The 15,345-nt window shown below is 41.6% G+C and overlaps 1 protein-coding gene across 1 annotated transcript; it reads left to right on the plus strand.

Moving 5' to 3' along the window:
- The first annotated feature begins 1,210 nt into the window (after positions 1 to 1,210).
- On the plus strand, positions 1,211 to 12,950 carry LOC148647006 (L-amino-acid oxidase-like). The gene is made up of 8 exons (XM_088608840.1): positions 1,211 to 1,305; positions 1,768 to 1,807; positions 2,676 to 2,890; positions 4,799 to 4,911; positions 6,518 to 6,719; positions 7,776 to 7,850; positions 8,295 to 8,431; positions 10,974 to 12,950. The coding sequence occupies exons 2-8, from the start codon at positions 1,777 to 1,779 to the stop codon at positions 11,764 to 11,766; spliced, it is 1,566 nt and encodes a 521-aa protein (XP_088464966.1). The 5' UTR covers positions 1,211 to 1,305; positions 1,768 to 1,776; the 3' UTR covers positions 11,767 to 12,950.
- Positions 12,951 to 15,345: the final 2,395 nt, after the last annotated feature.

The following is a 15,345-nucleotide window of genomic DNA, read 5'->3' on the forward strand; positions in this document are numbered from 1 at the left end:
TAGCAGACCGGCAGGACAGATGACCGTCCAAGATCCGGTCGCCGTCAAGTGACCACACCAGAGCAGGACCGACACACCAGACTGGTCCATCTGAGAGATTGTTTCAGATCTGCCACCCTTACTGCTGCTGAAACTGCTGGCAGACACAATGCCCACATCAGTGACAGGACAATGAGACTCCATGCTGCTGGACTTAGAGCAAGGTGACCTGTCAGAGGCCTTCTGTTCACACCTCCTAGGCATCACACCTGACTGGCGTAGGCCAGATAAAGGCAGTGATGGACTCGTCAGCAGAGGCATCAGGTCACTTCACGAATGAGTCACTCTCCAGCCTGTTCTGGGAAGGCCAGAGCGTGGAGGAGGAGGTGATGCATTTCTTTTTTCTGTCAGTATACACTATATATTTTCCATGAGTATTCCAAAACTTATTTCAAGAAACTGGGCCAGATGGCCTTGTGGTATAACAATTCTTGCATTTTGACCACTGCATCAGATGTGCCCTAGAACTTAACCAGTACACCAGCTGTCCTCCTGATCTAACAAGACTGGACCTAACCAATCAGAACAGCTGTCCTCCAGGTCTAACAAGACTGGACCTGACATAAATACTTCACACAGACAGCACCCCAGGAACTGAACCCAGAGCCCTGGCACTTGATGGGAAAGTATCTCAAGGAACCAGGGCAGACAGACACAAGCACGCACTCACACACACTTAACCCATGGTCAGTGGGTTAATGCCAAACACAAACCTACCTTTGTTAACAAAATGTTGTCAAAAGAGACTGGACTCCCCCACTGAAAGACAAATCTAAAACGTAGCTTGTTTCCTCACAAAAGAAACAATATGTTTTGAGAAAGATGTTGGAGGAATTTACAGAAAATCTCATCTTCACGCTTTGCTTCACAAAAAGAGGCTGTGTGATGGGACTGGGTTCTTTTAATTTCCTTAGGGGCTGGCAACATGTACTTTTTGTCAAAGTATGAAGCTACTATAGCTCTCACTTACTGCTGTTTTTCATGTTATGCAATCCTTTTTGCTTCTCATCCATTCTTTGCCTTTAATTCATATTGTGAAATAAAAGCAAATTATCAATAAACAAAATGAATAATTTTTCCTGCACGGTTTCTTGGGCGAACCACTTTCTGGAAAAACGAGTTAAGTGACTGTGAGGCGCAGATGTCTTTCCTCCAAAGATTGCCAAAACAGGTGCTCTCCTTCCTGCTGCAGAGAAGATATAAATACGAGGCACAAAGGCAAAAGCTGGATTCCCAACTCTGAGTGCGACAAGATCATCCCTCCAGGTAAGTGACAATTTGAAACCTTTTTCACAAGGGAAACCCAACAAAAATACTATTATTTTGGATTCTAGTGAAGGAAACATGCATGTTCTACTTGTGCACTTATTTTTAATGTCTCATTAAAATAATTATTCATGCAGCTCTTGAAAAATTAATCCCACATTGAATCCCACATAGCATAGCTGTGATAAAATAACCCTATTATTTAGAACTGTTGTCTTTTTGTTTCTTAAATGGACATTGGTTTAAGCCTCTGGTTTAAACGATCACCCAAACTGAGTCGACTTCCAGGGAGTTGTAACAGGTATGCATTTTTTTGGGATTAATTGAGTAATTCAGCAAACTGCGAGGCACTCTAGTGCTCATCTCCACACCGGCAACTCCTACCAGTCGGACTCTCCGGTACTATATAGCTAAGATGGTACCTCAGTGCAAAGGTCTGATTGTGCTTGTTTTACTTTATAGAAAGGAAAAATGCAGCTTGGGACCATGGCATCATGTGCAAGTAACTATGTTCTTTTGATTCTCTCTCTAACGATTCTCATTAAATCATAAGCTATTCTGGAAGTTTTTCAGCTCAACTGCATTTTATGTTAAAACTAAATGTTTATTTGCAAATTAAAAGTGTAATTGACTTATTGTGTAAAAATGATTAATTGAAAATCTTAAAGTCTGATTTTAATTTTAACTTCTCATTTCTGAATTTAACTTCATCCTGTTAAGTGGTTGCAAAGGAGTTATTGTCCTGTTAGTGAGGCAGTTTTGATGAGATTGTCATGACAGAGCAATCCCTTAATCAAGCCTCCTAAACAGTTCACCTCCCAGAACTTGATGCTTCTCTGAGTGCTAGCTGTACAGTGTACAGGTAAGGGTTCAAGCAGGGAGCATCAGTCAGTGGGATGAAGAGAGACAAGAAAAGACTAATGACTTGATGTCTCTGATGCCATTTGCCACACAGTGTAGCTGGTTGTATTTTTGCTGGCCCTCTGTTGTACCTTCATTGGCCCAAGAGTTGTAAGGCTCACAGGACAAAGGCTGTGTTTTCATTGATTTGATCTATACTCATCGCTGAAAATAAACATTCAAACAAAAGCTCACATAGGAAATCTGTTTCATTAACATGCATTTAGCTTTTAAGAAAATATAGAAAGGTCCTCCAGCCTGGGCTGTTCTAGGACCTAAGAATCTGAGTCACTGGGCCTTGTGGATTAAAATGTTATTATGTCTGTCGAACTCACAGAAACAAGTGTATTCACTGTCTGGTTTATTAATTTGTACCTCTGTATAGTTTTTTATAAGTTCTTTGCCCTGTACGGCACATGTTAATGCTTTTATGTCCTGTGCCTAACCTAATATTGCTGTTATCTCCCAAGATGTCTTGCTGGGCTGCTTTGTGGCGCTCTTAGTGCATGTGCAAGCAGGCAGCAGCGTCACTGAGCAGTGCTTCCGGGATAACGATTACGAGCACCTGCTGGAAGACGTGAAGCAAGGCCTCATCAGGACTGGCCCTCCGAAGAACTTTGTGATTGTCGGAGCAGGGATCTCTGGATTAATCGCTGCAAAACTCCTGGAGGATGCCGGACACAACGTATAACTTTCCCTGTCTCAGGAGGCAGGAGTCTCACCCTCAGCTCCTAGAGGGTCTAGCGTCTTCTTATTTTTGTTCCAACTCCATGATTTTCACAGTTAGACATCTACAGGCTTGTTTTGTACTTCTTAAGGTCTTGGACAGCTGATTAGTGAAAACAATCACATTGCTAATAGCAGTAAAAGCTTAGGTAATTAAATGACCATATTTATAAATGACCATACTTGTCCGGTAATGTACTTGTTACTGGGTGGAGCGGTGGCACTGTGGCTAAGGATCTGCGCCTGTGGCTAGAAGGTTCAAATCCTGTGGCTGGCAGAGAAATCCTATCCTGTTGGGCCCTTGAGTAAAGCCTTTAACCCCAGCTGCTCCAGGGGTGCCGTATAAATGGCTGACCCTGCGGTTCTCTCCCTGTCTGTGTGTCTCATGGAGAGCAAGCTGGGGTGTGCGAAAACACAATTTCCTAATGCAAGAAATTGTATATGGCTAATAAAGTGATCTTATCTTATCTTATGACATTAATCATGTGGACAAACTATGAAACTCAGGAGGAACAAAACAGAAGATACTAGATGCTCCATGAACTGAGTCTCAGACCCCTTTTCTGATTTGTGGGGGACAGTTATTATAATGTTCCAGCCTTGTATTTATAAAACATGTTGGTCTCTCATGTACATTATTCTAGTATAGAGCAGGTTAAGATTGGTTTAGCAATTCCATCTCTGCCCAACTGCTTGACAATCCTTTTGGCAGAGCTGGCTGATATGGGGTGCTGGAGGATGGAAGGTGTTAGAATCCTGCCTGGTGCTCATGGTAACTGAAGTGGCTCAGGACTGAGTAAATCCTTCCACACCTCATCCACTGACACTATATTACTCTTCTGCTCCGGTTTGAATTTTGGAGACAATATTGCAATATTGATTCAGCAAAGATTTTATGGTCTGTTCTCATGTTTATTTATTTTCTTAAAAAACATAAATTGCATTCACAATGGCCTAATTTGCTTTGGTGCCAGGTGGCCATGAGTTGTTTTTTTTTAAATTAGATGTGATGTATAAGAATTTATGGACAGAAAGCAACATAATTTGCAAAACAGGAATATTTTGTGGATGTTGTATTGTCAGTAATAAAATTTGGAAACAGCACCTTTAAAACGAACACATTCAGGAATTCTTGTTTTCAGCATTTTTAAAAAGTATTTCTTCACGTGGTTGGCTTGCTTTATTCCATTTGAGAACTGGTGTAGCAGAAAGGACCCATGCATAGAAGGTGGAGCTCTGGGCCACATAAATGCCACTTCTAGCACATATACACTGACACAGAACACACTTGGGATTGATGATACCACATGGAGAATCAGGCACAGAATGGTGTTGAGCAAAGGAACCATTAAAATATCCCAGGCAGGACACAATTTATTTTTTATTGGCTACCACTCTCCACCGCCTTAGTTTTTTTGCAGGAATATTCTTGCCAATATATTATTGCCAATAGTATCCCAGCAGGAACCTGTCATTGCATTGTGTCAGCATTAATTAATATAATCGTTTCAGCTGACCTGCCACTAGAGGTCATTAGGTCTTCTGTTCATCGAAAACTGCATTACATGATTCATCATAGGACTAATTAAATAAAGGGTGAAGGATCTGCAGGCCATATTCTAACAAAAGATTAATTTAGACTTAGTTTGGTTCATTAAGAGACACTTAGCGTGGTAGTAGGTGTTGGGTTTTGTGTTGAGTATAGTCCTTTGATTGAATAAAGTTTCTTCACAGTAATTTGATTTAAGTGTGTTTCTTTATGTGCTTGGTTCCCATCAATCAGCAGCTGAGAGGTAGGCTGAGAGGTAGGCCTGTCACAGTCCTGTTACCCTTGTCTTCTGTATCCATAGTGACTTGTTCTCTACAGGTCCAGATCTTGGAAGCCAGTGACCGAGTTGGAGGGCGCATTCTCACCTACAGGAATGAGAGCAGGGGCTGGCATGCAGAGTTGGGCGCCATGAGAATTCCTGCAACTCATGAGTGAGTGTTTCCCTGGAGTGCTAGCTTCAGGATTTGATAAGGATTTGAAATAGTGCTGATGTTTAACTTTTTCCTATTGAGTAAATTGGTAGAACAAAACTGTGATTATTGTTGCAGCTGAGAAATTAAATGGTCATGCCAGGCTATTTAACAATATTAGCCTGAAATTGTGAACACATGGTTAGCATGCAGCTCCATATTAAACTAGTGTGTTACTGTACTTTAAGAACAATTGCAATGAACTTGGTCGCTGATATTAGTAAGCAGCCCTGTACTAACTTGTTCTCAATTGCAATGAAACCAAAGTAACAGCTGCTGTCCTCTAGTGGTTATAAAAGTGGGGAACTAACTTTAACCTCCTCAGATACAATAGTTTAAGCATCTTGGTAGCATACTAAGCAGAACATTGGATAATAATAATTGCTTACACTTATATAGCGCTTTTTTGGACACCCCACTCAAAGCACTTTACAGGTAATGGGGACTCCCCTCCACCACCACCAATGTGCAGCCCCACCTGGATGTGACGGCAGCCATAGTGTGCCAGAACGCTCACCACACATCAGCTATTAGTGGGGAGGAGAGCAGAGTAATGAAGCCAATTCATAGATGGGTATTATTCGGAGGCCATGATTGGTAAGGACCAATGGGAAATTTGGCCAGGATGCTGGCGTTACACCCCTACTCTTTTCGAGAAACGCCCTGGGATTTTTAATGATCACAGAGAGTTAGGACCTCGGTTTTACATCTCATCCGAAGGACGGCACCTGTTTACAGTATAGTGTCCCCCTAACTATACTGGGGCAGTAGGACCCACATGGACCACAGGGTGAGCGCCCCCTGCTGGCCCCACTAACACCTCTTCCAGTAGCAACCTTAGATTTTCCCAGGAGGCCTCCCAGGAGGTACTGACCAGGCTCACACCTGCTTAGCTTCAGTGGGTTGCCAGTTGTGAGTTGCAGAGTGATATGGCTGCTGGATCACGTTAGAATGTTCCCGTATATAGTGAAAATGTAATATAATGGAACTGTCACTAAGAAATTCTCCAAGTGATGGATCATGTTGTAATTAATTAAAATTGCTTTCTGTTACATCACAATTATTCTTAATTAAGTTTATTAAACAGTAATAGATACTTTATTAATTCTGTGAGAGAAATTGCAGTGCAACAGCAGCCTGGCATAGTCAACACAGCACAGTGTAACAAAATGACACAATAATACAACAATACAATACTGTCAGTACAGTCAGTGAGAAGTGCAGTTAAAAGTAAAAAATGGAGTATACAGAACTGCTCACAGTACAGAAGATACAAAACAAACTAGAATGTACAGTACAAAAAAAGATGTATCTCACATTATAAATATATTGCACAACTCCCCAGCATATATTGCACAAAAATCAGTTGTAAACAGAGAATTTCTTGTCCTACTGCTGGATTTTAATATGAGAATCAACAGTTTTGTGGCAGAACTATTATATCTTCATATTAACATGATCATATCTGTTTAAGACAACAGTTACCTAACAGAGGAATTAGCATTCTGATATTTCTCATCTCTGCATTTAAATGTTCTGTGTTCTGTAACTCTTGTGGTATTTTCAGACTAGTCCTTCACTATGTACAACACTATGGACTCAAATTATCTGAGTTCATCCACGCAGATGACAGCACGTGGTACTTTACTAATGGGAAACTCAACCGGGTGCATGATGCTGATAAGGATCCAGATCTTCTGGGCTACCCTGTGGAGGATTCTGAAAGGGGGAAATCTGCTAAACAGCTGTACTCTGAAGCCATCCAAAAGGTAATATATCCATGAGAGTTCTGACTGTGGTGTTCACAATCTAGAGGATCATGTCTAATGGGGTAGATTAAAGGTTTTCAATGTGAACCCAGAAAGATGGGTGGGTAACTAGACCTCTTCCTTGAATCTGTTCTAACTTTTACTACTCATTGGTGCTGATCTTCCAGCCCTCTCCATTCATGTGTTTTGCGTAAAGCACAATCCATCTGCGATGATCCTTCTCACCCCTTGTTTAATAATTTCCGGTTACTCCCATCAGAACGCAGATACCGACTCCCCAACTCCAAAACCAACAGATTTAAGTTCTCATTCATACCTGTAGCCATATCCTTACTTACCTCTTGACCTTCAATGTAAATATGTCTGTATATTGTTGGTCCTGTCTTTTTTTTCCTGTTTGTCTGTACACCAATGTACACCAACACTGCTGCTGTAAAACAACTTGTCCCCTGGGGATAATAAAGACACTCTCTCTCTTTTCATCACTGGCCTCATGAATCCATTCTGGACTGTAGGATTTCCATAGTGAGACATGAGTGAGTACAGTAATTGAATCCCAATAGCTGAGACCATATGATTGGTTGAAAGCTGAAGCTGATGGTAAACCAGAATAGCAAACCTTATGTGGAGAGCAGAAATGGGTCTGTTCTACTTTAGAGGTGGTATGCTTCCTCTAGACCAGCTGTCCTAGATAGAACTGAAGAACTGGTGGATTTCAAAGTATACCAGGAGATTTTAGTCAAAAATCAGTATCTTCTGACCTGAAGCTCAAGCCTGGTCACAAACAGAATTTTCAACAGGAGAACACTAAGAAGCTTGTATAAATCTCAATGTCCAGAAGGTTAAGCTCAAGATCAGTGCTGTTAATTGGTCATTGCAGTCTCTAGTGGCACATTGACGCGATGAGCTGAGTTTTAAAATGAGTGGATGAGAAGGGTCATCTAAGATTTTATGTGAAAGATTAATAATATGTCAATCTGTTAGACATGTTATTGAGCTCAAGAAAAATGAGACTTTCATGGCCTTGATGATCTAAGAGAATATTTTTTCATCTAGGTCATTGATGAAATTGAGAAAGATCCAATACAGTGCCGGCGTGTCCTCAAGAAATACGATATCTATTCTGTAAAGGTGACGTTGGCTTTGAGTTCTGATCATGATGGTTTCTAGCATTAATTATCCCCACAGTGTATAGAGAAAAAAAATGTTGATTATCATATTTTACGATAATAATAATGTTTGAGCCTTCTACACATAAATTCATAAAGTAAAATATACTGTAGATACACCTTACACTGTAGTTTGGCAAAAGTCTAAAGACCACTTCAGTGTTTGTTTACAGATCTAGTTTAGTTTTTTTTTTTTAAATGATTGGTATCTGGTGGCACAGTAGTTAGCATTGACAGAAGACAACACATCCAACTACTAGTAATTAAAATAGATTAAATTAAAATAAATCTGTGATTTTTGACCATGTTGTCTTCTTTTACAAAGAGCTTACATGTTCCAAGCTTTAAAAACTGTATATTACCAGTCAAAATGGATTTTTGATTTGTCTGCTCTGTGTCTCAACAGCAATATCTAAAGAGAGAAAGTAACCTCAGCCGACATGCTATCCAAATGATTGGAGATGTCTTAAACGCACAGTCCCTGTTTTACACGGCCTTCAGCGAAAATCTGAGGAGGGAGAATGACATCAATGATGACGTCAAGTGAGATTTTTAAACCTGTGGCATTTTCTTACGTAGTAAAACTAGGTTTGGAAGGAGGAACATTTTGCAATACTGACAATTACAGTGAAGACAGTGGACTAACTACAAAGTTATTCAATTTAATTCAAAATACTTTATTCATCCCCTAGGGAGTAATTTAAGAGTCAGCACACAAGCCTGAATAACACACTGTCAGTACACTTTGTTTATGATGTATACCTTGTTGGGGAGAGATACGTTTCAAATATCATGCATTGCAATTTCATCTTACTTATGTCAGGGTAAACTTGTTTAAAAGGAAAGTTGGAGGAAAGTTCATTTAAGAATGAATGTGTATTGGGCAGTACAGTGGTGCAGTATTTAGCATCGCTGGGGCCCTGGGTTCAATCCCAGACCTGGTATGCTACCTGCACGGAATCTGTATTTTCTTCCTGTTTTTGTGTGGTTTTCCTCCCACAGTCTAAAGGTTTACTGGTAGTTTCACTGGCATCTGGGAAAACTGGCCCTGGTATGAATGTGTGTCTGTATCTGTGTTTTTGCTCTGTGATGGACTGGCGTCCCATCCAGGATGTACTGTACCCTACATTCCATCCGTTGCTTGCTGGGATAGGCTCCAGCTCCCCAGTGACCCTGAATTGGAAGAAATGGTTAGAAAGTGAATGGATGGAGTTAATGTATCACTTTCAATAGTATCTCTACAAACTACATTTGAAAGGTTAGAAACAAGAGGAGGCTATTCGGCATGTTTGGTAGTTTAGTAGTTAATTGATCCAAAGATCTTATCCAGGTGTTTCTTGAAAGATTATCAGCTTCAACAACATGGCTGGGCAGCTCGTTCCGCAGTCCCACAACCTTCTTCCTTTGCGTGAAAAAGTTTCTCCTACATAGATCTGTGGAGCTGATCTGATAACTTATTCAAATTTTCCCACACCCTCAATTTATTCAGTTGTTCAAAAAATGGTCCCTTGAACAAGTTGCCTTAAACATGCTATCATACGGAAGTTCTTAACTGAAGTTAGGGAGGTGCTCAATTCGGCCCTGAGTCTATTTGACATCCTACCTCTGGTGTCCTACAGCTTTAAACGTCTACTATCTCTTTTCAACATAATGTCTACATTCCATACGGTGCCTGTACACTTCTTCTGTCTCTGTTTTTCTATTGGTGGCATTGTGGTTCACTTGTTTCTTTCTGTAGGGTTGAGCCTCCTCATCCTATGGTCAGGAGGTTGCCTCTTAACCAAACGAGTTAAGCCAAAACTTATTATACTTAAACACTCAAATGTTTGCAAAGCAAAGAGTCTTGGGCATCATTATTGCTCATAAGGTATATAGTATGATCCCTGATAAAGAATCTTGGACAATTTCTGCAATTCTAAAATTCAATTAAAACTCGTGACTGATCACTAAATCAAAGAGAAACATGACCTTGAAATGTCACAATAGAAGCATTTTCCAAAGTAATTTTAACATCTTTCATATTTTTTCCCTTGTTTTCATAAACAAGTTGGTACCCCAGCTATGTTATTGACGGGGCCCTTGCCTGAGGCAAAAACAGCCCTCGGATCAATTATTATTGATCAATTAGGAACTCCCAGCCTCAGAACCGCATTTCATTGTGCTTCACTGTGCTTCCCTACCACCCTAAAACACTCTCTATCCCCAGGACTATTAACAACTTCCCCATCTTACAGGATGATCTATCCACTGTACTCCACTCTTTCCAACCACCCAATTATCTCATATTGCCAACCACCTACTCTGCATAACCTTCTTGTTCACAGCTCCCTGGACAGCCCTCAGCAATCATCCACACCAGGTTCTTTTCCTTGCAACAGAACTTGCTGCATCACTTGTAAATATATATCCCACAGCACGCATATTCAAGGCCCCTCTAGACAATTCCGGATCACTTCCGATGACATCTTGTATTTCAAGCAACTTTATTTACTGCATCTCTTACAGAAACTTCCCAGCTATTTACCTTGATGAGACATGCAGGAGACTGGGCGACCATTTCAGAGAATTAAAGATCTCTCTTTCATTTCCACACTTTCCCATTTCACCTCTTACAGCCATGATCATACTGATCTCCGTCTCCATCTCAAAGAGGGGTTTTGGAATTCCTATTCCAGAAAGACATCCATAACCAAACTTATCCTTAAACTAGGATCCCACCTCCCCCCTTCTCCCAACAACAGACTTGTTTCCATCTAATCCTCTCTTCACACCTCTCTTCACCTCTTCTTACTTCACATCACCTGAGTGTCGATACTGCTTCTCTCCTGCTCCCACCTCTTCTTCACTCCTGGCATTTGTTCTCCCATGCTTTATCAACTGCCAGTTTTCTTCTCTTTCTCACCCCTGAAGAAGGCGCACAGCCAAAACATTGTGTAGCTCTTCTTTTCTTTTCAGCATGGAATAAACCTTTACTTGTTCCTTTGCAGCCTGACGAAGTCATTAACTTGAACTTCTGAGAGTACTGGAAAATGGTAAGTCAAATGAATTATAAAAATGATCTGTCCTCTTTATCCTTTTACCCCAGATTTTACAAAATAGATGGAGGCACAGACTTACTGCCTCAGGTTGTGAGAAAAGACCTTTGGAGCAGCAGTGTGCTTCTGAATTCAAGAGTTTTGGAAATAAATCAGACCAGCGGGGGCGTCTGGGTTGCGTACAGAGACAAAACGGACAACGCAGTCAAAACGACCTCAGGGGACTACCTCCTGTTCACCGGCACGGCAAAGGCAACTTTGAACGTCAGATTTAACCCCCCTCTCCCCCTGCGTAAAAGAGAGGCCCTGCGGAATGTCCACTATGACAGCTCAACTAAAATCTTCCTGGTCTTCAAGGAGCGGTTCTGGGAGAAGGAAGGCATCCGCGGGGGCAAGTCCATCACAGATCACCCATCACGGTTTATCTACTACATGAACGAAGCATTCGAGAGCGGGGTCGGCGTGGTGCTGGCATCTTACACCTGGTCAGACGAGGCCACGTTCTTCCTGGGGATGAGTGATGAGGACTGCCAGGAGCTGGCGCTGAGCGACCTGGCAGCCATCCATGGAGAAGGAATCCGCGATCTGTATGAAGGAGGGGTGGTGAAGAAGTGGATCCTGGATGAGTACAGCCTGGGTGCCTTTGTGCTCTTCACACCCTTCCAGCTGACAGATTATTACCAGGACCTGTTCAAGCCATTTGAGAGAGTCTACTTTGCAGGAGAGCACACTGCTGTGCCTCACGCGTGGATTGAGACGTCCATCAAGTCCGCAGTGAGGGCAGCCTGGCGAATGAACAATAAGTCTGCTGAAGCTGTTTCACACATAAAGACAGAGTTTTAAGAAAGGGCTTCTGGTATCTTCTTTCCAAAGCACAATGATCTCTAGAGGGCAGAGTTCTGGTAAGCCCAGGCAAAGACCCTCCAGAGATCAATGTCTCACTGTAGTTATTCCTGTATTTCCCTGGGCATGAAAAAAAGAGTAGAAGTTCCTGGGTCCTGTTGGAACACTGTGTCTGCTGGTTTTCATTCCAGCTGAGCTCTGCACCTCCACTGCTTACTCATAACTTCACTGATGTGCTTATTTGTTTAAACATTTAGCAGACTTCAGCTGAGTAATTTGCTGGCTACGAATAGTTGAGCAACAATAGCTGATCAAGTAGCTCTCACTAGTTGATCAACTGAAGATGAACAGACAGGTGGGAATGACATGATACTGTAGCTGACAGGCCTACAGTGGGAGTGACACAATATTGGATATGCCTCCTCTGGGACATTAGACACCAACAAAGAAGCTTTTACTTCTACAGATTCAATTGGTTACATTTTAGGCACAACGGTGAAACTCTATAGATGCAGGGTTGGAACCTATTACTAATCCCTGTAACAGACAATAACATTTTTAAGGGTGAAAGCCAATTTAGACATCTAGCCAACATACAAAACTTAATTCATTCAGTTTGTGATTAAGAACTTTGCTGGGGCAGAAACCAGGAGACAAACGGGGTTCCTCAAGGACCAGGTCTGGGTACACTGAGTTACAGAACTGTGAGGAAGAGGCCCCCAGAAAGTCTGTCAAATATCACTGTATTTGGGAAGGGGTGACCACAGGAAATTCTTGGAGTCTCTAAATAAAACCTGTTACTGTAGGTGTTACTGTCTGGTTGTCAATATCCAAACCTCCTTTCAGAAAAAATATGGAAACCCTTTCTATGAAATATATAAAACTGGTGTTTTGTATTTACTTTAGGTGACTGTTTTTGGATATTATAGAGGTCTGTGCATGTTTTTTTTTCTTCTAAATTACAGTATAGTGCAATTTGCTTCATAGCATGTGCCCTACAGTATATTATTGTACTCAGTATGCTCATGAAAGTCAGCACATTTAAAGAAACAGGCCAAAGAAATGCTCTTAATAGGCAATTTAAATTACAAATGCTGATATATATAGATATGCAATGAGCTACATTTAAAAAAAAAAGAGTATATCTTGCAAGAATTCAGCAACTCACTTTAATCTGATGTTAGGTCAATCAAGGAATATTGTAATGCTGGCAGATTTAAAGTTTTTACTTACTTTCATGGGAGAATGTCTAGTAAATTTTGGAATGCTGTTTGAAAAAAAATAACAAAAAAATCTCATTAAAAGCATGAAACACAACTGTTGCTATAAGTGGGATGTTTGAGTCTCAGATGTTTTTCAGGGTTTGCACAAGGCCTGTCAGTTCTGGTCTGGAGGTATTAAATTGTATTGGCTTAGAAAGGAGGAAAGTTTAATGAGGAAAATGCTTCAAAGCAGGTTTTGCGTTCTCAAGTTATTTCTGCAAAGGTTCCCCACCTGTTAGCCAGCCCTGTAGTTCTTTCATGAAACCATCCCCTTGCCCTGTGCGTGACAGTAAAGTACTGAAGCTTCTGGTGAAATACTGCAGACATTACTTATGGTTAGAACAGAATACACAGGAGAGGGAGAAGGGACTGATTGAAATTTCTAATCCCAAAAGGGTGTAAGTTTGTCAGACGCCCATAATTTCACTTTAAATGTCAAGATCAACACCTGGAACTGTATGTGTATATATATACAATATATATTATTTCTTTATTTCTTTATTTGCAATGTGACCCCACATGTCCAGGTAAAGAGAAGGCAGCGTGACCCTTCATGCAGGGCTCCTCAACCCCAGTCCAGCAGGTTTTGTTTAGGTTTCTCTAAGGAATTTATAGATCATTTTGGAAACAATGCAGTGCATTCACTCCACAGCTACAAGGCTTCTTTTACCTGTATAGTTCAATAAACACACACAGGTGACGTATAACACTGTGGTGAAACAGTCCAACCCTGGTTCGGAGGAGAGGGTGGTTACACAGAACAGGCAGGAGGCAGGTTTGAAGCTTCTCAAAGGCAGAGGGTTTTTTTTACCTTTTAGTTACTCTCTTCTCCTGTGAGAGATAAGGAGAGAGACTGCACATGGAGAGAAAGGGGGGCACAGTTTCTTCTAGCTCGCTGTGCTGTACAAAGAGAGTGAGCTTTAAGGGCCCCTCCTTATACATGATACAGTAGAAGGGGAAAGCTGTGGCTCAAGGTCATGGGGCAGCGGCACTGTCCGTAATCCCAGGGGGAGCAGAACACTACATACCCCCCCTCTGATTCCTCGTCTCAGAGGAACACCGTCCTGGAGATGGGCTGGACGTTACCTCCTGCAGGTGCAGCAGCTGTGATTCAGCAGGGGATACTAGATGGGAGGTGCAGGCGCTGGAATTGGGGTCAGTGGATACCAGGTGAAGGGGAAGACCTCAGAATCTGGCTCAGCTCTCTTAGGACCTCCTTCGGGAGGTGTCTTGGGCTCGTCTGAGGGTGTGTGATCTTCTGTAGGGGGCCAACCACTGCTGTTGCAGCGTGCAGGTGCTGGTGCAGGACTACCAGCCGGCCCCTCAGTGACATGTGCATGCTGTAAGCCATCTCTCCCTCTCAATCACTTTGCAGGGCCACACCTATTTAGCATCGAGCTTCAGACAACGGCCTCGGACTCTATGAGGCCTGTCGACCCTAACTGTCTCTTGGGAACTGTACAGTTGTTTTTCGCCGTGAAGTCATAATTGTGCAGCTACCTCTGTCGTAGCAACTATCTAAGATCCAGTCCTGTGTTACTCAGACTTTTCCCAGCTATTATTTTACACACTGATTCTTCAGGTATAGGCCATGTACCTACCTCAATAGGATGTTGCCCAGGAAACAAAACTACAGCCCATTGATATTATCAGCTGAGCACTACAGCACAATTGAAAAAGAGCTTAGTGACTAAATGGGCTTCAAAGGCACATTGAAATTATTTGCTTATACTGTATATTATCTGCCACGCATTTACCATGGTACCATACCGCATTGTGTTGTCACCCTCAGGTCACAGACTACAACCGCATTTGGTATTTTTTCCTCCTTAAGATTGTGATACAGCACTGGCTGGGAAGGAAGAACACCAATACTGACTTTCTGTCTCATATACCCTCCCTTAATCAGACTCTGAATGGTCCAAAGTTCTACTAAGATCCCTTCTAGCTTGTGTGCATTGAAAAAGGACTCGGTGTCAGTGGTTAGTGTTGTGATAGCTGACAGCAGCAGGTCCTCTGTATAAATGGGTGTTCCCTTCAGCATATGCGAGGCAGTTGTTGACAGGCAAAAGATGCTGAAGGAACAAGTAATAGGTTTATTCCATGCTGAAAAGAGAAAATTATTGTAGAAGTCTCTGAGTGTTACTCTGGGTGGTGTCAGAGTCAAAGGAAAAAGTGTTAAATTTCAGGCAAAATCCTTTAGGAATTATATAATAATAATAATAATAATAATAATAATAATAATAAACTTTATTTTATATAGCGCCTTTAAAGGTGGCTTCTCAAAGCGCTTTACAGGATGACAACAACAATAAAT

Source organism: Lepisosteus platostomus, chromosome 16 (genome assembly GCF_059453375.1).
Source record: "Lepisosteus platostomus isolate fLepPlt1 chromosome 16, fLepPlt1.hap1, whole genome shotgun sequence".
In the NCBI taxonomy this organism is placed as follows: Eukaryota; Metazoa; Chordata; class Actinopteri; order Semionotiformes; family Lepisosteidae; genus Lepisosteus; species Lepisosteus platostomus.